Below are 26228 nucleotides of genomic sequence, written 5' to 3'. Positions count from 1 at the left end.
TTGATGGAGAAGTGGCAACTCACCCATCTGGCAAGGAAAGCCTGCCACATCTGAGCCCATCCAACCTGCTTTGCAACACCCTGCCATTTGACCACATTCAGCTGTTATGACAGATTTATACTTCAAAATAAAAAAGTCAGTAAGCTAATTTAAGAAAGTAGGAGAGTTAAAAGGCTGGGAACACTATAGCTTCTCCACTTGAAATGCCTTCATATATGTTGAGATGGGGGGCACAGGAAGAACTGTCTCTGCCCAGAGGGCTGCATTCCTCCAGCAGCACACTGCCAACACAGCCCTGCTGCCTAGTTTGGGGTCACCGCAGGGATTTGAGGACACTCATCCTCACGTCCGCTAGATGTCAGCATGGGCACAGCAATGCTGAGAGCTTTCCCAAGCTGTACCAGAGCTCACGCAGCAGCACTACTTTCGATGTGGCAGCTGGTGCTTGCTGGAGGGATGCATGCCAAGTATTTGGGTCACGACGACTTGATGGGCTCGGCTCAGTTTGGGAATTGCAAGCTGCAAGGTTACTTGGCACATTTTTGCTCTATTTTGACATACTGTCAACAATGGGAGATTTTCATTGTTTTCCTATAAGGTTGGGATACGTTTTATTATCAACCCAATATTATAAACCTCTTCAACTGAATTAAAATCAACAGCACGTGACCATATTTGCATCAGCAAGAGCTAAAGAAAGTGCATTAGAATGAGGAAAGAAAGACTGTGCAACCACCCAGCTCAGAAGGAAATCTTCATCTGAAGATTATTTTAAACGCAATGGATAGGACCTTCTACCCTTTTTGTAGATGAACAGCCACAGAGAAAACAAGTGCCAACCTGACCTAATATCACATGTAAGTTAGAAGCCATCAAGACTTCCTTTATCATGTCCTTTCCTCTGATCTTCCAGATCACCAACTCTAGGCAAAGGTACACTAAAACCTGAGAAATGGCCATCTGAGATGAATTATGTTGCCCTGACTTGGTCCACGTGTAACCCAGCACAAATGATGTGCTGCACTTGAGACTCAGGAAGGATCCAAAATGAAAATGCATCTGTCAGCCCCCTAAAAACAGGATTAAGGCGGCAGTGCAGCTTGACTTCCCAGTGCCCAGCTGAGCCTGCAGCTGGCAGTTTGGAAAGACAACTCTTAGCACACAAGTGCGATGCATCTGTTAGAGAAGTTAGGTAGAAACAATGAACATTATTTCATTAATAAAGAAATTAATTTCAATTTGGAAGAGTATAATGAAGTCAGGAGAGATGCTGAGAGCTTCCAAGCAGTTATGGCTTTTTCCCTCATGCGTGGGGCGCAGAAAATAACAGACTGCACTTGCCAGCTCGCTTGCCAGAACACATTTTTCCTTTCCTTTCACAAGGAGACGAGAGCCCAGTGATAATCCCCTTTTAAGAACACACCAGAGCCAGTACCTGCACCGCTGCGTCGAGTGCTCATGTCAGCTACGTAGGTCCATTCGTTGGTGGCTGGGTTGTACTGCTCTACAGTGCTAAGGCACTGGCGAGATGCTCCATCATAACCTCCCACAGCATAGAGCTTACCTGCAAGAGACACATGTTGACATCAGCATCGTGGCTATGACTGAGGTATGATGCTCCTACCATACCTGGCAGCCCTGCTGAGGTCAGATCCTAGCTGGGAAGGCCCTGGTAGAGCTGCCTGAGCCTGCTGGCATGTCTGGGACAAACCCTACTGAAAGGATCTGAAGCAGGATCACAGACAGTTTGCTTTTAAAGCTGTCAGCCAAGACAGAGAACCATCACTACACAACAGATTCATTAGAAGCCCAAAGCCCTGAGGGTTTTCTGAATGATTTGTTGGCCTAGGAGATGAGTTAATACCAGAGCATGCTCTTCTGATCAGCATTTCCTCCTGTTCAAGTGCCACATAACAAGGTGAGCTGACAAAGGTAAATATTGTACATTAATTACAGTGTCACACAAGCAATAAATCTGCAACAGCCTCTTAATATACCTCCGTGGAAATGTAAACCCAATTTTGAAGATCCTGGGACAAACCAGAAGAAACCAAAGCTGAGGCCATTCTGTTCACCCATGCCAAGTGACCACGACACAGAAATCCTGTGGGACACAGGACAGTGCACTTCTTTATCATGCAAGACTCCCAACAACAGCTATCATCTACAGTCTTATGCTTGATACTTTGATATTTCAGGGCTTCAAGGATAAGGATGTGGTCCTGCCTCTGTGGTCACAGCTTCATTCACAGCCTCCTCGAGCTCTTGTTTGGACTGTTGTTTGAAGCCACTTTTTATTACTTAATCAACCAGGGCAAGAGTGCCAGACAAAGCAGGACAAGATAAAGTTCCCTGGTTGGCATAAATTCTTAGATGTTTTCCCTACCCACAGGCACTGGATCAATTTCCATCATATTCAGATGAGCACTGGGGGTAAACTGCATGCTGCAGTTGGTTCTCTACACTATTACAATCAGCTTTCCTTCTCCATCACACACTCCTTTACTGTCGTGAACTCTAATACAAGCAACACTTTCTCACGCTTTAAACAAAGCAAAGCAAAAGGATTTCATATGCATCTAGTAGAAAATAGTTCATTGAAACACATTTCTCAGGTACGTATTAAATATTTGCTTGGAATTCAAATGACCAACCCACTGCAGCAAAACAAACCATTGTCAGTAATGCAGCACTCCACAAGCACATGAATGGGCCAATTTTGAACAAGATGCTTATTTTAAGGAATATGCAGATTTAGCACAACCCCCACGCATCATTCTGACTTCACCTCACCCTCTTCTTCTCCCAGACACACTTCACACGTTTCCCATTCAAACCAAGCGAGTTCAAAGCAGAGTACACAACAAGCTTTGTACCACTGGCTGCTCCACAGGGTACTAATTGGAAACTGTCACACTATGCTAAAGAGAAGGTCAATCAAGAACTTTCCCTTGCTTCAGAACTGATTTTGCTGAAGGTTTCTACCTAAGTTGCTCTTTCTCCTGGATGCAAACCAAGCTACTTGGTTCCAGCTCACCCGGGCTGGCTGTTGGCACAGAGGTGCACCACCTGCTCTGTTCACTTCACCTGCCCCACTCCCAAGCTGCCCCAATATCAGCAATCACAGTCATCAGCCCCTGTTCGTTATGAACCAGAGCAAATGATGCTGTATGTGCCCGAAAGCCTGGTTTTAGCACTCCTGCCAAACCACCAGCCTGGGGCTGTGGGATGAACTGTGCTCCTGTTCGACTACTGAGCAGATTTCTTGTGATAGGTGCTCCATCCACACACTGTCTGCTGATGGCAACAGTGCACTGCATAACATTATTTGCTGTCATCAGAAGCAATGCAAGAAAAATAAGAATTCAGAGAAACCTGCACACACCTAACAGCATTCACAGAAGGCATGGGCTGGTCTGATGCAGGTCTGAGGCTCTCGGAAAGCAGCTCACAATTTTTCACTTGTAAATAAAGGAGAATGGAAAAAGCTGCAACAATTAGGTCTGATAAAATAAATCTTTACCAATCAAAGACAGTGCAGAGAACAGGTCCTGCAGTTACTTCCTATTGCACTTAATCACTCAGGCTTCTGTTTGACACTGAAACGTTTGCTTGATGGAAATGGCTGATGGTTTTCTTACCCTCCACAACTCCAACTCCAACACTGCTTCTTCTTGTGTTCATGGGAGCCACAAAAAACCACTCATTGGTTTTATAGCTATAGGCCTCAACTGATGCCAGACCTAGTTAAAAAGGGGATACACAGGTTTTCTAATTAAAAAAAAAGAGAAGAGAAAAAGATTGGTGTTGCACTTTCATCTGCCTTCTACCTCCACCCAAGCCCGTAATTCCCCCCACACTCCTGAGACCCAATTTTCCAGTCCCTTTCCTTTCAAGCTGGGCACACCACGTCAATGCCACTTCTCTAGCAGCTGGAAAAATCACCACATGGTCCCTTACCCTGGGGCACCAAGGTGGAGCAGAGTCCAGATTCCAAGCCCAAATGTTCACATTCTTTCAAGCATTATAAAATGTCTATGCAAAGGACTAAAAATTACCCCAGAGCATTCTGCACTGTACTCATCACCAGCTGAAATAGCTACAGCAGAGGTGTGAAGCTAAACATGCATATCAACACAACTCCCAGACAAACATACCCCATAAAACGACCTGTTAACATTTCATTCATGTTGCTATGCAAATTTCAATTAAAATCAGGAAAAATCCCTTTTTAGTCAGAATCAGCACGTTCACATGGAGAATGAGACTGAAAGAATCTTTTCACTAAAGAAAAAGAAACTGGGTGAGATACTCCACAATTACTGAAGGGTCAGAACGTGCATGTGTTTGGCACACAGTGCACACACCCAGACTCTGGCACATTCTCTACAAAATTATAGAAGAATTGCTCTGAAACCTCACTAAAGCTCTGCAATCTCTGCTGGGGTCTCTGAAAACACTGCTTTGGATCAGGCTTTTGTTCAGCCACCTACCAGTGCTGCCATCAAAACCGCCCACTGCATACAGAAGATCATTGAGCACAGCTGCACCCAAAGTGCTTCTTCTTTCCTGCATGCTGGCTATGGATGTCCACTGGTCCTTCACGCCATCGTACACATCAACAGTGCGTACCCTTAAGGATCCATTAAAGCCTCCGACAGCATAAACATTGCCAGCCATAAACACTACACCTGATAAAGGAGGAGAGACATTTTATGGAGGTTTTACAAACAGCTGAAGAACCAAGTATTACCAGATAGCTGCCAGGGTGCTTAAGGCAGCAGGGAAGAGCAGGATGTGAGCAAGTCTTGAGCGTTTTCTGCAGGTTAAGAGCAGTGGAGCCAAGTATGATAAAATATACGTGTTGTAAGGATGGTGAAATGCACATAAACTCACAGCAACATAAGGCACAGATGGATTCATATCTGAACGAAACATTTTTTGGAGTCACAGAGGACACCAAATGGTGATCCACATTCCCATCTATATCATATCTTCAGGAGAATGCTCCCAGCTTTCAGACCCACTCTCCGCTGACCCTTAACAGACCAAGAGGGCTTTACTGAGCTCCTCTGATTTTTCACTAGGAAACCACAGAGAACTGGATGTCTATGGGTATAGTAACTATGAGGGGCAGACAGGCAGAAAGCAAGCCCTGCAGAGTGCAGGGCGTCCACCTGAACACAAAGGGCATACGTATAGGAAAAGAGGAAAAGGAATGGCAAAAAGAAAGCTGTCTGAGGATGGAAGCACAGAGGAAGGCTGAAGTGATGACTGAGGACACATTCATCTGGCTCTGAAGAGCTGGACACAAAGAAAGCTGCAGCAAGCTTTCCCATACCTGCTCTACATCTCCGGGAGGGAAGCTCAGCAACCTGGTCCCACCGCTCCTCCTCGAAGTCGTAGCACTCCACACTGCGGATGGCTTTGGGCGCTTGCCCGCCGACCACAATCATCACCTGGAAAGGGAAAATGAGAGCTGGGCCACCTCAGACATCAGCCCGGGCAACTGCTCTCTGAACAGAATCCAGCAGCCCACCCCAGCCTATAGCAGCTGCCAGCCAAAAGCTGCAAGCCCACCGGAAGCCTCTGCAGACAGTTACTTCAGTCAGTTCTTCAAAAGAAAAGCTTTATCTCCATTTTAATGCACACTGTATGTGACAACCCCCATTAACCCTTCCTCACTGTTTCCCAAGCAGGCAACCTGCCTTATTTCCCCATGAAACACAGAATTAGTTTGCAGCAGGGTGTGTGCAAGGCTTGAGGCCAAAGAATCTTTAAGTGAAGAAGATCCCAGAGTAATTTCCACAGCCAGCCCAGTGTTCAGTCATTATCTCCATGATGGTGCTAAAAATAATCAATGCCACTTAACAAATTAAAGCTGCCAGCTGTATTGTCACCTGCAGGGAAGATGTCACTTGGGGAAAGCAGGACTTAAGACCCAGTGCTGCCAGGCTGCTGAAGGAAGTAGGTTGTCAGCTTCATTAAAGCCTCTGGCTGCTACATGTGTTGATGCAAATCTAGTAATTAAACCTTAAACTCCACACAGATAGGGAAGATCTATGTGAAGCTAATCAACAGTGAATCTCAGGAACCTGAGAAATGCTCTGCTGCAACCACATGCAGTGCAGTCCTTCACAAACCTGCCATGCCTGCTGCCAGCCCTCAGCTCTGGAGGGCAGCCCACAGCTACGTGCACAGGCAGCATCTGAACCTCCAGCATTTACAAACAGCACTACCTGCACTTTGGTCTGAACACGTTTCCTTCTGTCCCTCCACCGCTATCAAAAGGGAGGATTTGTTCCCCTTATCACAGGAGCAAACACTACAATCATCTGATTTTTACAAGGCCACTGAGCAGTGAGTGAGATAAGGGGGCTTTAAATGTAGTTAAAGGGAAGATGATACTGGCATCAGCATCTACAAGGCACCTGCAGGCAGCTGAGGGGATGAGACACCACTTGAGGTCATGAGGTAATGAGCTCAACTCCTGTCACAGTTGCCACAGAAGTCCAGGGCTAGACAATGCTCTAAATTATTTCAAGAATATGAAAACAGTGAACTGCTCTAGAAAGACAGTGTGACCTTAGGAGATAAAATCAGCCTAAATTAGCAGTCTGGCCACTAAGTGTGCAGCAGGCTCTCATGGAAAGCTGCAGAGCCTCACATGATTATAGACTTAAGAGATTTCACAGCAGGACCAGCGGATGAGATGAAAGTTTCCCAGTAACCGGATTGCTGGGAGATCACCACCTTCTCCCATTTCCTTATAGTTAAAAAAAAGAACAACAAAAAAAGAGTTATCAGCCCCACAGAAGATCTGGGTTGGTACTCATAGGTCATGCTATTAGTAGATGCTGAGAATCTCTTTAGTCACTGACTCACTTCTTTAATCCTTGCACAAGGGTCACACAGCCCTTCGTGACCACAAAGCTTCTACCCACACCCCTTCAGTGCCTGCAGGAGGAGCAGACAAAGTACTGATGTGCTCTGCAGATCTGCGATTTCTTGAGACCTTCCAGAATGTGAACATGTGAATAGTAGAGATCTCATATCCACCCACAAACCAGATTCCCTATGACTTGTACTTAGCAAAATAACACACTGTGCTTTTGGCATCTTACAATCACTGAAAAGCTCACTACCAACTTCAGAGGCACAATGACCAACTGCATTTATCTCTGGAGCATGGGTCAAACAGCTTCTGTTGTCAATTTCTCCTCACTAACAAAGTGGAGCTGAAAGCATCTCATGCCTCCAGGATAAACACAGGGAGTAATGAGGATTATTTATTCAGTAGCTGCTCCGAGTTTATTGGAATTTGCTTCAGACTTCCTGCTCACACATCTGGGTGCCGCTGTTTCCTGCTTTCCTGCCTTCTGATTGCAGAGACAGAAAAACAACAGGCAGCAGAGACAACGTTCCTCAGCAAGGCTCCAGTGCTGTGCCACATCCAGCTCCAGCAGCTGCCTGCAGCCCGTGGTCAGTGACACTCAGGCCATAGCTCCGGGGACACAGCCACTCCCCCCAGACCACTCATGGCTGAGAAAACGTTTTAAAAGCAGAGCGTTGTCCCTTGAGCAGAGATACTGAGAATTTGTCTTGGTTTACTGAACTTCATTACATACAGTGGGCATATGCAGTGCCAGAAGAAGCAGTAAAGCAGCTCAGAAGTATTGTGAACTGTTTGCAGCCTATATCCATTTCCAGTCTGGTGACAGACACTCTCCTTCTGCAGCAATGACTTCTGCTCTTTTTTCACAGGCCTGATGTAAACTCCTGATGTCTTCACTGACTGCAGTAACACCTGACCCCAGCTGATTTCAGCTTGTGTCTGCAGTTCTGCTCAAAATCAGACAGTAACATTTTGCCTAACTAACCCCTGGTCTCCAACAGCACCAGTTATAGGATGACATGGCACATTCCCCAAGCAGCTCCCTCCTCTGCTCTGCTCACCCAACACAAGCATTGAGGATTGGCCACAACATAGAGAAAATGCAGCTCGCATCCTGATCAGGGACTTCCTCTAATGGACTCAGAGCGATTGAAATGCAAACAATTCAGAGTTAGAAAGCATTGTAAAAGCACATAAGCTCCTTTCAAAAGGCAGAAAATGCCACCAGTAACATTGTGTGAGGTGACACAGTGACATCTTCCCTCCTGTGTTTGGAAGGGAATTTGGTTTACCTTTGGCAGGCTGACAGGAGTCCTTGGCTTTGTTCTGGGATTCTTGATCAATTGCCTTTGATCCAGAGGAAGCAAATGATACTTCATGGCCTCGATAAGAAAGTCTTTACATGTGTTGTTATTCTTGATTAAAGCTTCTTCTTCAACTGTCTGAGAGCATGTACACACATGAAAGGTCATTTAAAGTGAAGCACTTGGTGGCACAGGTCACAAGGAGCACACAGAAACCAGAATTTCTCTTCCAAAGTACACAAAAAATGCAGCAGACAGACAGAGAATTCCAGCTCTTTCCAAACAAACAAATGCATTCACATCCAAGCTCCCTTTCTTCCAGAATCATTAAAGAGCAGCAGCTCTCCCTCTATTTTATCACCCTCTGTCAGACACCTAATATCTCAACAGAAGAGAATTCAGCAGGAGTCTGCATATAAAATGAGTAATTCCTCTTTTTGAGTCATAATTTTTAAGAAAAGGCCATATCTGTTCCTGCATCAGAGGATGCAGTTAAAAAGGAAGAAAAAAGACATTATGCATTCATCTTCTGTATATCAATTTTATTTCTGTTGCGTTGACTTTTTAGACAGAAGATGAAAGCAGAGCAGTCTAAAAGCCCACATACCAACCCCTTCTCATCTCATTATCGAGGCCCAGATCCCAGGAATTATGCTGTCAAGAACAATCACTAAGTCAGACTAAGAGCACATCTCACCTACCATCACACAAACCCACCTCCACAGAGGCTGCTCCTGCACAGGACTCTTCTTAAGCCAAAATTATCACACATACACTATAGAAAAAAACATGCAGCCTTGTACAAGCACCACCTGAGTGTTTTCAGGGCAAAAAATCCCAAGATATTTACTTCTAAATGCTTCCACCAAGACTGGCAGGAGCTCAGCTCCTAGCACTGCTGGGCAGAGCACAGGTCACATTTTACAGGGTTTCTGCATGCATGAACACAAACACACACAGATTTCAGAGTCCACCCACTTTTCCCTTTTATTCCTCTGTTGACAGACTCCACTTCACGCCAAATTAGCCATCTCAGAAGCAAACAGCCAAGCCACTGATTAAGAAGCTTAAGTGCAACATTAATTACTCATTTGCAGACTGACCTGTACAAGATAATCTCTGGGCAAAAGAGGGAGGCGAACATGCTCCATCAGTTTGGCCATGTGCTCTAAGCGAGACTCCTTCTCATAATTTATCCAAGAAATAACTGCTTCAAAGACCTACGCAGACAGAACACAATGAATGTAGAGAAGAGAACAAACAAGCCTGCAGTCACCTCACCCACATCAGAAGCACCGCGTTTTGCAATGTTGAAGGAGATGCAAGATCTCTACCAGACAAACAGATGAAGAAGCGGGGGCAGCTTGTAGCTAGCATTATCACCTCAGTAGCCAAGAGGTGAGCTAAGTATGAACGTTAATGAGCACCTCCCATCTCGCTGTGCTGTATCGCTCACGGAGCTGAGCATGTGTCCAGGACAATCATACACCTCTTCTTGCACAGAGCTCCTGGAAGGCAGCCAGGAAACTTAATTGGCCTTTTGACATTTGCACTGGGCATTATTCATGAAATCAGCCACAACGATTACCACTGATAACAAACACCCCTCCTGGAGGAGCCAGCTCAAACAGCAAGTCACTGCGCTCACCTCTCTGCTTAATCAACACACCACGTCCCCCAGAATGAGAAACCCATAGGACAGATCTAAAAATACCCAGATAAGGCAGGTACAGGGAAACAAGGGCACACCGGGCAGGCAGGACAGCAAGGAGTGCAGTCTCAGCTGTAACACAGTAGGATATTGATCTCTGCAGTGGAGAATCCCAGTGTCCAAATGACAGCCTGACACTCAGCTTGCACCTAATGAAAAATTACAGCTGTGATCCCACTCTGCTTACTGGTGAGGTTCTGGGAGCATCCCCCTGCACAGCTGCCCTCGCCCAGTGCCTGCCTGCCAGGGTCTCCCCAGGGTCAGGGCAATCTGCAAAGAGACTTTTCTCTTTCTTCCATCCCTCCCCAAGAAACCATTCGGTTTGGGCCCAAGGTCAGTAACTTGACAACAGGAATGGAGGGCACCACCTCGCTCCCCAGTTGTGGCAGCAAGTGCATCTGCAAGAGGCCCTGACAGACACTCACACAGAGGAGAGGCAGAGCAGAGGGGCTTCCTCCTCTTTGCTGACCTATGCGCTTAAAAAAAACAAAGTGAGCAGTAAAGCAAGAGCCTCATTTCCTATGCCAACAAATGCTCTTGCTGAACTGCTTGGAATTCAGGAAGCTGCAGTAGGATTTCAGCAAGCAACAGGGAGCCCAGTAATCAAACCCCAGTGAACAGCAGAGGAAAATACTGCAGAAGCTTCAAGTGTTTTCAAATGCAAATAAACAAATAAACAAACAAACAATTTCACTTTGGCTACAAGGCATTTAAAATGGAAACTAGGTTGTTACGAGATTTTTAATTGCAAATGAGCATGGAAGAAGCAGAAAGCAATGTTTAACCCACAAACATGCTAGCATTAACCTATTCTGCACCAGCCCAACAGGGCACTGGAGCAATTAATCCAGGTACAGAGGAACTGGACAGCAAAACATTCTGAAAGGAAGGTAAAGCAGCAGGAGCGTATGAAGAATTAACCACCTCAGTGCTGGTGAACAATACAGAGGTAGACACATACCAATACAACCCTGCTGCAAATAATTTTTTGTAGTGGTGACAGCCAAGGGATGCAAGTGTGCCAAGAGTTAAGGAATACAATCTATCAAGTCAATTAGTATCAGTTGAGGGGTGGCAGAGGAAGGAGAGAACACATACACGGACCTGAGGCATTCTAACAGCAATGCTCTCCCTACCCCTTGCTGTCTTCTGGCTCTGCCAGGGCTCAGCTGTGACATGGAGAGGTGGGGATGCTTTGACAAATGTGTGGGACGCAGCAAATACAGGAACATGAAGACCTCTCATGAAGTCTGGCTGGGACAACTTAGCCCTCAAACAATTGAGGTATTTACTATATTTTGCTGCTGAAAAATAATTACCTAACTACATGTGGATGTATATGCATGTACAGGTACAGATACATCAATTATATCAGCAGATAGGAAAACTGCTTGTCCACACGCTCATCCATCATACTGAAGCTAATCCGAAGCAGCAGCATGCTCACCTGCACTCAATTTTCAGCACTTCTCTGGACTCCAGCACATATTTCACATTTATGTTCAAATCCTGTTCCCTGCTTATCTCCTGTTATTAGCATGCTGTTTTGAACATGCAGCTTATGCTTCTATTTCCTTCCACCAATGTGCACATTCAACGTTTAGAACCAGCTAAAGAAATACTGGTTATGATTGTATGAAGTAGAGATGAGGGAGTGGGCACTCTGATTTCTCTGGGCTCAAGGCCAATAAAAGCTTTTTAACAATGCTGCAGAAAATTGGAATAAAATTGTTACTAAACGTGCACTTCTCTTTGCAGACAACTTGGCTCATGCAAAGCAATTCTGCCAGGAGTTCACGTGGTTTGTTTTCCCCTTCCAGCCCTGTGTGAGCAGCAGCAGCACACTGCTGAAACGCCTCCGTGCTCCTGGTGTGCTGGCTGGGATCTGAATGAGGTCTGCGTGTATCTACACCTTCTGTGCTGCAGGTTTTCTGGCAAGCTTCGTGGCCCATATGGGCCCAAGTACATGCCCATCTGCATGGGCTGGGGTAGATTGGTGTGCAACTCTGGAGGACAGAATGGCTGCCCAACAGGGGTCGAACCCCACCAAAACACAGGCATTCACCAGAGTGCCTGAAGGTCCAAGGCAGGTAACTCCCAAGCTCTTCTGTAGCCCCTACAGGCATCTCCCTGTCCCTGGGGCACACAGCCGTGCTGCAGGCTGAAAAAGGGACTGCACATGGAACTCACCAGGTGCCATAGCCCACTGCTCCTACTCCTATCCAGCACTGCAGACTGCACGAGATGAGTTCAACGTTTCGACCACAAAACATCAACCACAAGTGGTTTATTTCTCTCTTCCATTAAAACAACTGACGATGCCAGGAAAACGTTTTGTCCTTTTTGGTTGTGGGCTTCTTTTTCTTGTTCTGTCCAAAGTGCAACAGAAGGCAACATTCCTCCCTGGCCTACTGCAATTCACCTATTTTTGAGGTTTTACAACAGGTAATACGAGCTTTACAGTAACAGCAGATGAGAGGCTGGAATTCAGTTCTGTCCCCCAGGGCTTTTGGAAGAGATATGGATCAGAGAATCATTACCTTCTATAAAGAACAACCAAGTGAAGGTCATTTTAATGTGGTTTAAGGATTTGCACTATTTTTAATTTTCCTTTCATGAGCTCTGGTGGAAAATGGCCCCTAAAGAGCATAATGTGAGAACAGTTTCCAATGTAAAACCTAGAAACATTCCAATACTCTAAAACGTTGCTATACAATTTACTGTACCTTTTCTTCAGAGGAGACTGTGAGCTTGTCACTTGATATTAAACTGCAAACCTGGTCCAGACTAAGGCTAAGAAATTCTTCTCCTAGCATCACTTCAGGAAAGTGCTGCTCTGTTCAACAGATGAAAAAGGGGAACAGAAAATTATAATGATTTCAGTCAATGGAAGGACTGCAGCATTCACAGAACCGCTATTATTACAACTCTGAGCAACCAAGACAAACAACACACTGCATCTGAATGGTGGCACAAGGAAAAGAAAACAGTTGCAGAGGAGGTTGAGAAATGTGATGCTGTTTAAAGTAACACAAGCCCCACGAGACTCTTTCATAAATAACAATAAATCATAAAGTAGAACTTAATGTTCTGCAAAGCCACAAAGTTCCTTCCAGGAGCAAATATAAGTACTGGTAACAACTGAGATAAGTGTCAATATCTTCTTTAAGCAAAGTAAACAACCCAGCTACCCTGAGAGTCAACTCTTACCCATTTCAACAACCTAAACAGAATCAAACCTGCCCAATATTTGGATGAGAGACTCCAGCAATGATCCCTGACACACATAGGTATTCAAAGCAAAGCCCACTTTTAACATGCATCAGCCAAACACAGCCAGTTTGGTGGATACAGGTCAGCAGCAAACAGCAAGGGGACCCAGAGCATCCAGCTCCATCTGTGTGTGCAAGGGGGCACACAGACAGATGTGCAAGAGTGGAACCTCGCCCCCTACACACAAATGGGATCAGATCTCCTTCTCTGCTTCTACCTTCTAATTTTTTTCTGGGCATGCATAAACTTCACCTTCCTCCTCCAAACCCTCATCACCCACCTTCCTGGGCAGTTTTGCCTCCTTCCACTTAGAATGCAACTGCACAAGTTTCTTCTTCCTTTAAGCCTCCAAATCCCTCCATGTTGTAACTTTGGGAGCCACTTAAAACACAGCAATTCACATCTCTGCCTGTAATACTAAACTGGAAGAATTCATTTTGCAGTACAGATCCAAAAGGGATCATCAAATCTGTCATGCTTTACATCTAACCAAAAGGCATTTTCCAGGAAAGAATTTCTAGGTCAAAATGGCCATCAGCCAGTTGCAGGCAGTTTTAGTTTTCTTATAATTTCTTACAATTCACATCAATTTAATCCTGCCATTTGCCACATCCCATTTACCCTCAATTGAAACACAAATCTTGAGCTTGGAGCAGCTCACACTCATATATCCAAAGAGCTCCCATCGCAGTGGGATCTGCCTCTTGTTTTCACCTCTGTAAAGAGCTCTGCCTGCCAAAAAGCAGCTCTACAGGGACATGAGCTGGCACAACTTCCAGAGGGGATCTCATTGCAGAACTCACCCAAACAATGCCTTTCCCAATGCCAGTGCTGCAGGGGACATTTGGTTTCCCTAGCCAAAGACTCTACCTAATCCAATGAGCACTAAAGCCCAACAGCTAAGCCAAAGATTCTGACTAAAAAAATCAGTATCTGGATAAAGCTTAATATTCTGTGTTATGCTGGAAATCACATACAAGATCTACAGATCTCTCCTGGTCTTAAATACTTGAAAAACAGGAAATGCTCCCGACACAGCGATCTGTGTGCACTCTGACTTCTGGACACAATCTCCTATTCATTCTGGATTGGCATCTGGAAGCAGAAAGATATCTGATCTCTGTTATTTGTTGGAAGCAAGTAAAAATATTTACTGATTTTAATAAAGTAACTTGTGCCTGCTTCCATCAAGGCAGCTCCTCTGCCTACTGAAGTTCTCCTTTGGCCAGAACCAAGCACTGCCCAAGCAACTGAGTTCACATACACATGGACTCTTGAGCCTGGAGACTTCTGTCTTGGATTAAGGCCGTTGCATAAACAACATAGCAAAAAGAATTTTAATGACATTTTTATTAATGGAGTTCCATTAACATTACATGGGCTACTGTACTAACTGGAACTTATGAAGGCCAATAAAACAACAAAGCAGACTTTCTAATTGCCAAACAACCAAATAAATATACAGTGAATGCACTGCTTGTTGAATTAAAGATTAAACAGGGCCTGGAAGCAAGGATAATGAGATACTACAAGCAAGCCTTTACACAATTAACCATTCCTTCCAGAGTACCTTTTCCTCTAGGGGATAATACAGCCAGAGCAGCTGAAAAGATTTTACTTTTATTTGCAGGAGAATAGAGGAGGACTCAGTGGGCATGTTTTTATTCCACTGAGCCTACTCATGGCCCAATTAAGGATAAAAACCACACCAAGGAAAACGTTGCAGGACAGAGCAGGTGCTCTAGGACAAAGCAGGTGTATTTTTGCCTATATAAATAGACAGAAAAGCAGAAAAACAAACTGAGCAGAGAAATCCCAAGCAGAATTCAAGGGCAACTCTCCCAGAGGAGACTGGAAAGTGCAGGGGAGCTAAAAGCACATGCCTGCTTGAAACAAATTCACATTTACAATGTAAAGGAGGAACGCTGAAAGCCACTGCCTGCACCTACTTACTGCAACCAAACACCTACTAACAAGGAATTAAAGAAACAAGAGTTCATCTACCCATGGTGTAAGCTGCCATTGCTCTGCAGACCAGAGGCTCAAGTTGCACAAGAGTTTGTTTCAGATGAGTGTTCCCATTCCCACCCACAAGATTTAGTTTTGCCTGCTGACAAATTTTCACAGAATGCACAAATCCCCCATCCACAGCTTGCTGCACTCAGCAGGCAGCACACCCTTTGAGAGGGTAACGGGACATCAACTCTGTGCTGTTCAGCAGGAAGCCAGAGAGCTAAATAAGAACATACTAAGGAACTACTCTGTGGGCTGGGATATGGAGTTTGGGGTTTCATTTGTTGGGTTTTTTGTTTGTTTTTATTTTGCCTCCTGGTTTCCTTGCCACCAAACTACGTTTCATGATTTGCAGTATCACAAGAAGTCAAAAAATCAATAACACAATAAACAATTTCCTTTGCTGGTCTGATACTAAAAGGATGATGAGAACAATATGAACATCTTGCTCAAGCTACAAGTTCCTGTGCCTGCAAGCAGGTTTAACTCGACAAAGGGATGACCTTTTGCTCACCTGCGTAGGCATTTGCCTGCTGCAGCAGCTCGGTACATGCGTGCACATCTGCAAAGGCTCGAATTCCAAGGCAGTTCGTGGGATGCAGCTGGGACTGAAGAAAGTCACAGCAGTTTTTTCTAACATCCATCAGCTGCAATAAACTAGCAGCTGGCAGCAATACCTGGAACAAGAAGAAAGGAAAACTGGAGTTAGCAACAGAGAAAAATTGATACCCAACTTGCAGAAGTTGTATGCAATTCCTTCTCCAGGCAAAGAGGCATCACTGTGGACGCTGCAGGGTGCCCAAACTGCCCCACATTAGAAAGAGGGATTGCAGCAAGCTCAAGCAGGTTTTGGTGACAGCAGAGCTCTCAGGAAAAACGTGGTCAGCCATTCAAATCAACAGCCCAGCCCCTATCTCACTCCCCCACAAAATGTTGTGGACACTTCAGCACCGCTCATCTGTATACGTGGTAATGCTTTGTACCTACAAAATCAAAGGCAGAAATAGAAGACAAAACTGGATCAAGAATGCAACATCCGCTGGAAAGACCATCTTGGAGGTCAGTGAGCAAGGATAGGAAGTAGAGAACAACGTGGGTCAGGATCTTCCAGCCTGTGACATCAGCTACTTCCTTTCCTACGTCTTACAGCAACTGTGGACACTTCTTATCCCAGTTCTTCCGCAGCTCTGCTTTGCACATGGCCTTCAAATTGGGCATCTGTGCACACCATCTGAGCACAGATTTCCGGAAAATTATTTCCAACTCAAAAAAAAAAAAAAAAAAAAACACAAAAAAAAACACACCATGAAAACCCCCTGCATCAAGTAGCTGCTAAACAAAAAAAGTAGGTCAGCAACATTCACCTCCCTGGATCTCAATGCCAGAGAAGGGAAGAAGCCCTCCCCTCCCCACTCACCTCCCCTCATACCCATTTCCCATCATGGCAGGACACTCATAGCTTGCCCCAGGTGTTTTTTAAGCCCCTGGTACATTCCAGCCCAGCTCTGTGTTATCTGAGTGTTGCCACCAGCCACTCCAACAGGCAACAGTAAACAGAAAAAGAAAACAATTAACCTGGGAGCCCATTTTGGCCCAAGCCTCTCGATGCCAGGAGGAGATTAGTTTGTGGTTTTGATTAAATCAAGATAGCAAAGCTCTTGTGGTTTTGGAACCTAGCTGTGAGCAACTTTCTATCTGGCTGAACCATCTCCTATCAGCAGAAACTGAGTGCCTCACCTGCCTACAAACCACCCATGACCAAAGCTTCCTCCACACACACCCTGTCCATTAAGTATGCAAATGCACATGGGCTGCAGAGCTCAAGTGTTTGGGAGTACTGCCTTCAGGACAGGATGCTCATCTTTGACACTCATGTCTAGAGCTCTCTGGACATGCCAGTTCTCCTAGCGCAGCTTCAGGCTGGCTGGTTGGCAGCAGGGAAGGAACCTCACACCACTGCAGTTATTTCAAAATGAGATTATCATACAACCCTTTAAAAGTAGGATAAAAATAACTTATCAACAGATGAGAGGATTTTCTCTTTCTTACTTCCCAGCTAACATCTCACCACTCTAGTTTTTTTTTTTTACCAGGGAAGGAGAAAAGCAAGCAAAGGATATCCGCTAGCAGAATGTCTGTTTCCTTTAGAAATAACAGGAGGAAATGCCCTGCCTAATCATACAGCAGGACCCAACTCCAACCTCATTAACACCCAGGCAAGTTACTCACTTGGGTCTGAATTCGGCTCCTAGTATTTGAACACCAACCACTGCAAACAATTTAGAGCAAATATTATTCAACCTCCTTACCAAATCCAATTGTCTTTTGTAATTGTACCTAAATTATGTGTTATACTACTGAGACTGATTTCGTTGCTAAATAAATTATGTCCAGAACCTCATCCAAGGCACTGAACAGCAATAACAATCTATTTCTCCAGCTGTGCTCTCTGCAGACTCTGTACCAGCCTCACATTTTACAGAACACTATCTGTGCCATTAAATACTTTCATAAACCTTTGATGTCTCCAAACTAGAAACATCTTTCAGCTAAAAGTGATCTGTGTTGCTGTAAGGTTCTTTCAACATTCAGGGCATTAATGCTGGACTTCAGAGCCTGAAGTTAGCTTGCAGGTAACCTCAGCAAAGAGGCAACTCACAACATTCCTCCTCTGCAGATGGGGAGAGGAGCACTTCCCCGAGGCAGGGGAGACATTAAAGCTTTTAAGCTGCTTTGACAATTTATTCAAATTGGAAGCCAGGAAAGGTATTGGCTGTAATCCTCAGCAGCACATTCAGAGCCACAGCTGGGATCACACATCTGTCCAAACAGGGAGACAGCTCAAAGAGGAAGCCATGAGCAGAGAAACAAGCAGATTTTGCATCTGCAGGGCAGGTTCAACACTCAGTTTTCATCATATATCTCTACACTGCACATGCAACATGGAGATAAAATGACATTACTGTCATGTGGCTTTTCAGTGTAAGGAAGACAATGAGCCTTTACTACTGCCTGGTTGCTACCTCGTAGGGCTGAGCATGAGCAACAGTGCTTCTGCTGAAATGCTTCACCTGGGTGAAACAGCCAGAGCAGCACACATGTGGGATCAAGAAGCCACAAACCTCCAGGAATAGGCACAAGAAGGGATATAAAAGTAAGAGAGAAAACAGGGAGAAGCTTGCAGCTTCCCTCCTGATCTACCTTCTCTGACTTCACACAGAACAGCTGAGCTGTTTCTCAGTAAGAGGTGAGATAAGGAAGCAGAAGAACACCTGCCAGGCTCCCAGCACAGCCCCCAGTGCCACACATACAATCCAACCTAGAACACTTCCCGAAGGCATAGGAAGGAGAGCAAGCCAGCAGATCTCAGCCTGCAGCTGAAGGACTGCAACCCTCCAGGAGAGCGATGCCAAGCACGGAGCATTTGCAGCAGAGAAAACAGTCCTAGTTCATTGCATTTCCTAAAGCTGAGCTGAAAGGCTCTCTGCCTTACCCTCGGCTTGAACCTACTGTCGCTTTTGAAGCACACAGTAGGAAGGGAGATGAAATGACCCACTTAGCACCCCTGTACTGCGGCTGTATTGAAACTGCATCTGCCTCAGACACTCTCCTTCCTTTCTTTTGAAGTCTTTAAGTCCTTTGGGAAACCTGAGGTGCAGAAGCACGCTTCTGAATAGGAAGTGCTATCGATTCCAGCAAAGCTTTATTCCTCTTTTCTCAAGTCATTTTTTATTATGATAGCTGTGCCTGCACAGCTGACAGTTTCAACATCTATTTCCCCCAGTAAACCGATTTCCAGACATCTCTTCATTTTCCTTTCCATCTGAGCCATGCCTCAGACTGTGGTAGCAGACAAGGACACACCACGCATACGGTAGGTACTCTGTGCTTCATCAGTAAAAATTTAATTGTGAAACCAGGTTAATCAGGACTTTTCCCAGGGAATCGTTACAAACCTAACAGTAACGACTGTCTTAATTGGGAGGGTAATTCTCAGGCTGCCTGCAAGTAATTAAGTGTCATTGGTAAGAACGGGTATGACATGCTAAAGAGGAACAGTATTCACCATCTACAACTCTCTTGGACATCTGCAGCCCAATCAGGGCTTCAGTGAACATAAGTGAACTTTCCTAATTCGCTCCTATCAGTTTTCCTCACTTCTGCAGAAACTGCACAGCACAGCTTTTTTTTTTCCCCAGACAAATTTATCATGTTCCACATCCAAATGAACAATATGTGTCATACATATGATACAGGTGTATTTCCATCTAACCTCGATGCGGGGTACAACAGAAGATGAAGAGAAATTCCTGGCTGGATTTCCCTCAGACTACAGCACGACTGCAGTGAAGACAAATTCCTCCTCTGCTCCACACCTTCCAAACAAGTGAGAGTTTAAATCCCAGATGTGTTCTGAGACAAAACACTCAGTACAGAAACCCTTCTGTTGTCTGTGATCCCTGAGCCACCCCACTGCTGTATCACCTCGTGATCTCTCTGAAAATGAGTTTCCAATACATAAAGAAGAACTGAGCTGGTCAGGCTGGCTCTCACCTGTGTTTTAAAATAAAACAGGAGAGGTTTAGGTTAGATGTTAGGAAGAAATTCTTCACTCAGAGGATGGTGAGGCACTAGTACAAGCTGCCCAGAGAGGTGATGGATGCCCCACTGCTGTAGGCATCCAAGGCCAGGCTTGATGGGCTCCTGAGCAGTCTGATGTAGTGGTTGGCATCCCAGTTCACAACAAGGGAGTTGGAACTAGATGACCTTTGAGGTTCTTTCCAACCCAAGCCATTCTTTGATTCTATGATACTCCAAAAAGAGCACTTGCTGCAACATGGGCGCTTTACCTGCACACTTGGACAGACCCTTGAGGGGCAATTTACTGCAGAGATGACTGGAACTGACCACGCTGGCCCCATGGAAAACAAGGAAGGATGTGTGTACAAGAACAAAACAAAAGCCACAAATAAACCCCCAAAACTTTGTAAAACAAAATGTCAAACAGCTACACAAATATGCACTCGGGCAAACAGCCTCACTTCCTGGACACCCCCTTAGGCCTACAGCAGCAAAAGGAACGACAGGCTTCTATTAGAAAAGAAACAACGAAGCGCTGATATGAAGGCTTGCTGCTGCCACAGCTGGGCACTGCTTCACATCAGAGCAGCATACATGGGAGCACTCCTGCCCTTGCTCCCACCATACCTCCACTACTTGGCTTTTCTCCTTTCGACTCTGCTCTTGCTTTCTTTTGCTCGCTGACAAGGCCTTTCCATTTATTCATGTGTTGGGTGCATTGGCTGTATCTGCTTATTTCATGCCATTTAGCAATCTTTTCTCTTGTTATTTCTACAATGAAGTTAACTGGCACATTTATCCAGGAATTGCTTCTTCCAGTTTTTTCTCGTTGGTTTGCCTCCACTGCTGTGAACCTTTCCAAGGAATAACAGAAAATTCTTTTCTGCTGACCCTTCTGTGGCCACAGGTGGACATTAACCCACTTACAGCATTCTGCTCAGCAATAAAATACCCACGGGCAGGATGGAAATTTCCCTTTAAAAATTTGATGGGCTTCTTCACAAAATGATATTAAATGCCATAAAACATTTTAAGTGCAGACATTTTTAACACATAATAAAACTTAGACTAGTCCGTTAATCTTGCCCTAGATCAGCTTCATTTCTTAGCCTTCATGAATTAATTTACCTCCAGCCTACAGAGTTGCTCACAAGGTGGTTATTTAAATAAATCATGGAGAAAAAAACTGTTTTATTATACGGGGAAAAAACTCTATGCCTAAAGATTAGTATTCATCAAACATATTTTTGATCTTACTGTCCAAGAGATGTGAGCCAGAATATGAAGACATGCTTAGCTCTTACTTCAACTCCTTGTAATCCCCAGACCACTGCAAGGCAGGGTATCATTTGGCTTTACTGAAAAATGATTCTGAGCTTTCTGTTTGATCAGAAAATGCAACATCTGGGCTTCTGAGGCAGGTCTCTCCTGTCAGCACAGAGCAGGACAGAGCTGGCATCACAGCCTGCTCCAGCTGCCACACTGCTTGTGCCAGGTGCAGCTGCACACTAGCACTGTGATGCTCTCATGGAGAAAAGCTGGAGCATACGTGGTAACTTCCAGCAAGCTCCATTCAGCAGCCTGAATGGCTCCAGCACACCAGACAGTAGCCTGAGCTCAGCCCACCCCATGTGTTGAGTGGGTGCTCCTGGACCACCTACCAACCAGCTGTATGGAATGAAAGCAGATGCTTCAGAAAGCACATGGATGTAAGGCTTCACATTTCCCCCAGGAAGATGCCAGCTTGATGGTGCATTAATACCATTTTTCCTCCAGCAATAGAGGACACCAGAGGTCCAAGGAGCTTCACCTTGCTTTCCCCACTATAAATTACTGAAGTTATGTGGTATCTCAGATCCCTACAAGTTCGACTACACACTGCAATGAAGGAGGGGATCTGCAGTGGGTTTGAGCATCAATTTCTCTGTTGTAACAGCACCTGGAAGATTCATGCAGGAAGAGCCACATGCTACAGCACACCAAGGGCCTGTGCCATCCACAAGGGATTGGAGCAGAAGAGCATGTCTATCCACAGCAATAACTTGAGTTCAAGTAGGAATGGGTTTCTAACTAGTCTAGCTTTGCTATCTTCATTAGGTCAACAGAAGCATGGCATTTCTCCTCTCACTCTCCAGTGGCACTGACAGCTGACACCCCATCCAATGCCCAAATCACAGACAGGAAGACACCAGGCTCCAACTGTCACTTGCAAACAAAAATGAGGAACAAGCAACAAGCTCCCAGCATTCCCTCCAGACATCAGCAGCTAAGTGCACAGCCCTTTTCTTCTCATAAATACTAGCACAAAGAAAAATCTTTACCAGTAGCCTCAGCCATGTGACACAGACAACAAAACATTCTTCCTCAGCATCCTGCTTTGTCTGTAGTCTGCCTTTCAATTACTCCTTCCACTTCCAGACTAATATTTGCCTCATAGAGCTGCAAGACAGAATGCACACAAAGAAGGGAAGAATGCCCTCATTTTAACAATATATTCCACTCAAAGCTCTGCCAAACTATTCAAACTCCCCAGAAGAACTTAAAAACTAACAGCCAGATTCCTCTGCCATGACCTTAAGCCACATTTGACTCTCTGCTTGTTTGAGTATATTTTGACCTTCGACAGACTGACCCACAAGTCAGCACAGCTTCTTGGAAGGCAAATGCCTAAGCTCATTACAAGAGCTCGAACAAAAGCTAAATGCAATAAGACTTAAGCACAGGCAAAGCAGCAAAATGCCTCAAGACTAAACAAGGCTGGAAAGAGCTCTTTTTTCAATTCAACCTTTTACTTTCCGCAGCCTGAAGAGATCACTCATCCCCAAAGGCCTTTGAGGTGCCAGCTTCTGACTTCTGTTTCCAGGAGAGTGGCTGAAGCAGACTCACCTGCACGTTCTCTTCCGTGACCTCTATCTCAGCTGTGTAGATGTAATCAATCAGCTTCCTCAGTGTCTGCCCATCCACGTCTTTTATCTCGATCTTCTTGGCTTTGCTTTCAGACATGTCTCCTGAAATGTATTTTAAAAGGACAGTCAGTTTGCTGTGCGGGAGCTCTTTTCAGGCCACTGTTCCCCACACCTCCAGCACATCCTGCTGGTACCTAATGACTGCCCTGACACTATTCCTGACCATCTGAAGATGAACACTGGGATTTTCAGAAGCCTCTTAATGCCACCTAAAGAGCATCTCAGTGTTAGCAGACACTATATATGATAAAACTCACCAATAAGAACAATGAGGTTGATTTTTTTGCAGGAAAACAACCTGCCAAATTCAGCTGCATTTAAACATGTATGGGGACTGAAAAAGCAACACGGCGCTCTGCTGTGTCTCATCACAGAGATAGGATCAAAGAGACTTTGGACAAGCTTTAGCAGGGCTCACTTTATTCAACTATTTATTATAAATACATATATAAGGGTGGATGAGTGAGCTACAACAGCTATGTTCAGGCGCTTTGTGGCATGCTGCACAAAATAAAACCAAGGTAGTGTTATCCTCCTTCTTGATAAATAACCTGAAACCTGCTGAAAGAAACAAGCGTACATCCAGTGTGCACAAAGTGTGTGTGTAGGAAGGAGAGGGGACCTCTGAAGTCCTTCCAGCCTTCATGCACAGGATGACATCACCCAGCCCAGGCTTAACCAGCAGGATCTCCAGAAACAGAAAGAGCAAGCTCCAAAGCAGAAAGGAAACGATAAATGAAAAACTAAATCTAAGCAAAACAGAGTTTGAAGAAATGTTAATTCTTAAACCAGAGCATGAATAATCACTATGCTAAGAAATCTGGTGACTCAGTACTGCTGTGGGATTAAGAGGAAAAATAGTTTTTGCAGCCTAAGTGAGAAGTAATTACAGCCTACAGCTCCATACAGAGCACAAGACGTGTCCAGGCACACTGAGTGCACAGCACACAGCTTGGAGCAGGGTGCTAACAGGGGTCTGAGCCTGAGCAAAGCCCGGGTCTTGGACATTAAGCCTTTGGTGCTTCACTTACGCCAATAAGGAGGCAGATAACAGAAGTTGAGTCAGACCATAAGCATGAGAAGGGCCAACAACATCCCAAGGGAAACACAGGTTGAAGTAATATTTGCTCCAACTTCAATTTTTAAAATTCATTAATAATTGTTTTATTAAGAGAAGCACATGAATACAAATATACAAAGGGATACAAGTTGGGTTTTTTAATTGGTGAAATAAACTGCTCAGTCCTAAAACTTCTCCCCAGCCTGCAAAAAAAATATATAGATATATCTATATATATAAATATATATATCTGTCTCCAGAGGATAGATGGCTCAGCTCAGCCCACATGGAGCCAGAGCTGCCTGGAAGGACCCAGACAAAATCCCACAGGTGAGGGGCAAAGCAGAGCTGCACTGATGGTGCCCATTGGGACCAGGGGGCAGGGGAAGGACTGGGACACTCTTCAGGATCAATGCAGAAATAGCCCAGAGGGATTGATCTGATAACATCAGCTGTCTTTGTGCACTCACGTGACACAGCCAACAAAAATAAAGGCTGTGTGGGTTTCTACACCCACCAGCAAGCTGTCAGCCCTGCATGCTAACGTCTCCCACTGGCTCTGCTCCGATAACATCCCACAGCCACAAGGGAGTCACACTGTGCTCCAGGGCAGTGGGACTGGGACCTGAGCCCTCCAGCCACATGCCCTAATGAAAAAAATAAGAAAAGTCCAAAACCTCACCCCCTAAGTTCTTGGAACTAGAGGAATTTGAAGATCCCTCCCAACCCAAGCCATTCTGTGATTGCTGCGTTGATGCCTCCTCCCACAGCAATGCTGAAATCTCCCCACGCTTCTCATAGTAACAGCCCCAGCACACCTCCAAAGTATCTGCTGTCCTACTTGAGATGATTACTGTTTTTTCCCCCCCCATACTGATGGAAATTATTGTCACCAGTCATCCCCAGTCATGGTGCCAACAAGGACCATGCATCTGAAATACTCTAGAAAACCAATAAAGAATAGGAAGTGTGGGGTCCTGCCCCTCCTTCAAGCAGTGGAGGATGCAAGTGGAACAAGTGCCTGTTTATTGCAGGACTTCCCAAGGCTATTGTCATGAGACATGCCTAACCAGAAGTCACTAGATGGCAAAGGAATGATCTCAAGGTCATGAGAAAGCCATCCATGAGTCCAAGATCAGGTCAACTTACAGGAAGGGATACACCTGCAGTCAGCATCAGACAGTAGGGTTGAACTGTGGAACCTGGTTCGGTTCCCATTGCTCAAGGCTTTATCCTGACCAGAGGATCCACCCCATTCTCCAAGAAGTGTTTCCTCCAACAGGGACTCTGTGTGCCCAAGCTGCTCTTAGCCCTGCATCCATCCTGCAAGCATGCACACACAGTGATGCAGCTGCCAAGTCACACTGCTGACGTGCAATACAAAGCAGAAAAATCCCAACAAATAGCCAGGCTGAGATTTTAAATACTTGCCCTTCGGAAACTGAAACAACACAGCTTTGCAAGAAGATCCAGTCCATAGAGATTTGGGACAAGAACTGAGTGGACAACTGGTTCTTGCCCAATCCACTCCCTGAAGGAACATGTTGGGGCCCCATGGCTGCCATCCAGCCCAGGGCACACTGAGAGGCCGCGTGACTGCAGGGCCTGATTACTGGTTAACTTGCTGCATGAGGGATTACACTTCTGGAGAATTCCTGCGTGGAAACATGAGCAGCCCCAACCCTGCCCTCCACCACTGCATTCCTGCTCAGGTGACCTCTAAGGATCAGAGGTTCTCCAGGGATTTTTACTTTTTTTTAAAAGCCTCTTGTCAGGAACCAACATCACGAACTCTCTCTCCCCGAAGCGCCCAGTGCCAAGGCTCCCTACAGAACGGCAATGTCCTTTACCTTCACTCCCACACAGATGAGGCCACACGGCAACCCTCACATCTTGTCTAAGATTCAGACATTGGTTCACACTTAAGCTTCTTCCCCCCTCCATCATAGAAGGGAAGGAAAGATGCACAAATGAGAGGCTTTTTCCTGAGAAACACTGCATTTTGCTTCTAGTACGGCAAATAAAACCAAGCCTATCCCCAAGGTCTGTAAAGGCAAGAAGCACCACAATGCCAAACTGATCCTCTTGGACCTCTTTGAAAAAGGCTCTCTCCTCTTCAAGGCCACAGACCGAGGAACACAAAAGCACAGACAAACCCCCCAAAGAGCTGAAGCTCTGGGACCATGGCAACCATTCTCTGCAGCATACATTTTCCTTGTATTTGGTTATGTCAGTTCCTATCCTAGAAAGGAGGACAAGGAAAAGGAAAGGAAGCTAAGGTGCTCCTGACCATACTAATGTTACCAGAAGGACCTAAATAAGTTGGCCAGTGCCTGCCTTGGGACCAACACAGCTCTTCTTGCTATCCCGCCCACTGACAGCCATGTGCTATAGGGATCAGGGCCAGAATTCTGTCCCCTCCTTC

General features: G+C 45.3%; 1 protein-coding gene across 6 annotated transcripts in view; it reads right to left on the bottom strand.

Annotated features, from left to right (window-relative positions):
• KLHL3 (kelch like family member 3) overlaps window positions 1-26228 on the bottom strand; it is a 115101-nt gene that overhangs the window by 5750 nt on the left and 83123 nt on the right. For all 6 annotated transcript variants that reach the window (XR_016471290.1, XM_031598365.2, XM_090150734.1 and 3 more), the window contains 9 exons: window positions 22664-22785; window positions 15711-15873; window positions 12637-12746; window positions 9303-9419; window positions 8188-8337; window positions 5342-5459; window positions 4494-4691; window positions 3642-3743; window positions 1436-1564 (listed from right to left, as the gene is read on the bottom strand). Coding sequence is in view for 5 of the 6 variants with exons in the window: in XM_031598365.2 (XP_031454225.2) it covers window positions 1436-1564; window positions 3642-3743; window positions 4494-4691; window positions 5342-5459; window positions 8188-8337; window positions 9303-9419; window positions 12637-12746; window positions 15711-15873; window positions 22664-22785 (1209 nt within the window). In the remaining variant the exon portion in view is untranslated. The remainder of the gene's footprint in view (window positions 1-1435; window positions 1565-3641; window positions 3744-4493; window positions 4692-5341; window positions 5460-8187; window positions 8338-9302; window positions 9420-12636; window positions 12747-15710; window positions 15874-22663; window positions 22786-26228) is intronic.

The sequence above is a fragment of the Phasianus colchicus genome, chromosome 15 (genome assembly GCF_987193195.1).
Source record: "Phasianus colchicus chromosome 15, bPhaCol1.hap1.1, whole genome shotgun sequence".
Classification (NCBI taxonomy): Eukaryota; Metazoa; Chordata; class Aves; order Galliformes; family Phasianidae; genus Phasianus; species Phasianus colchicus.
This window is presented reverse-complemented; position numbering and strand designations above follow the sequence as displayed.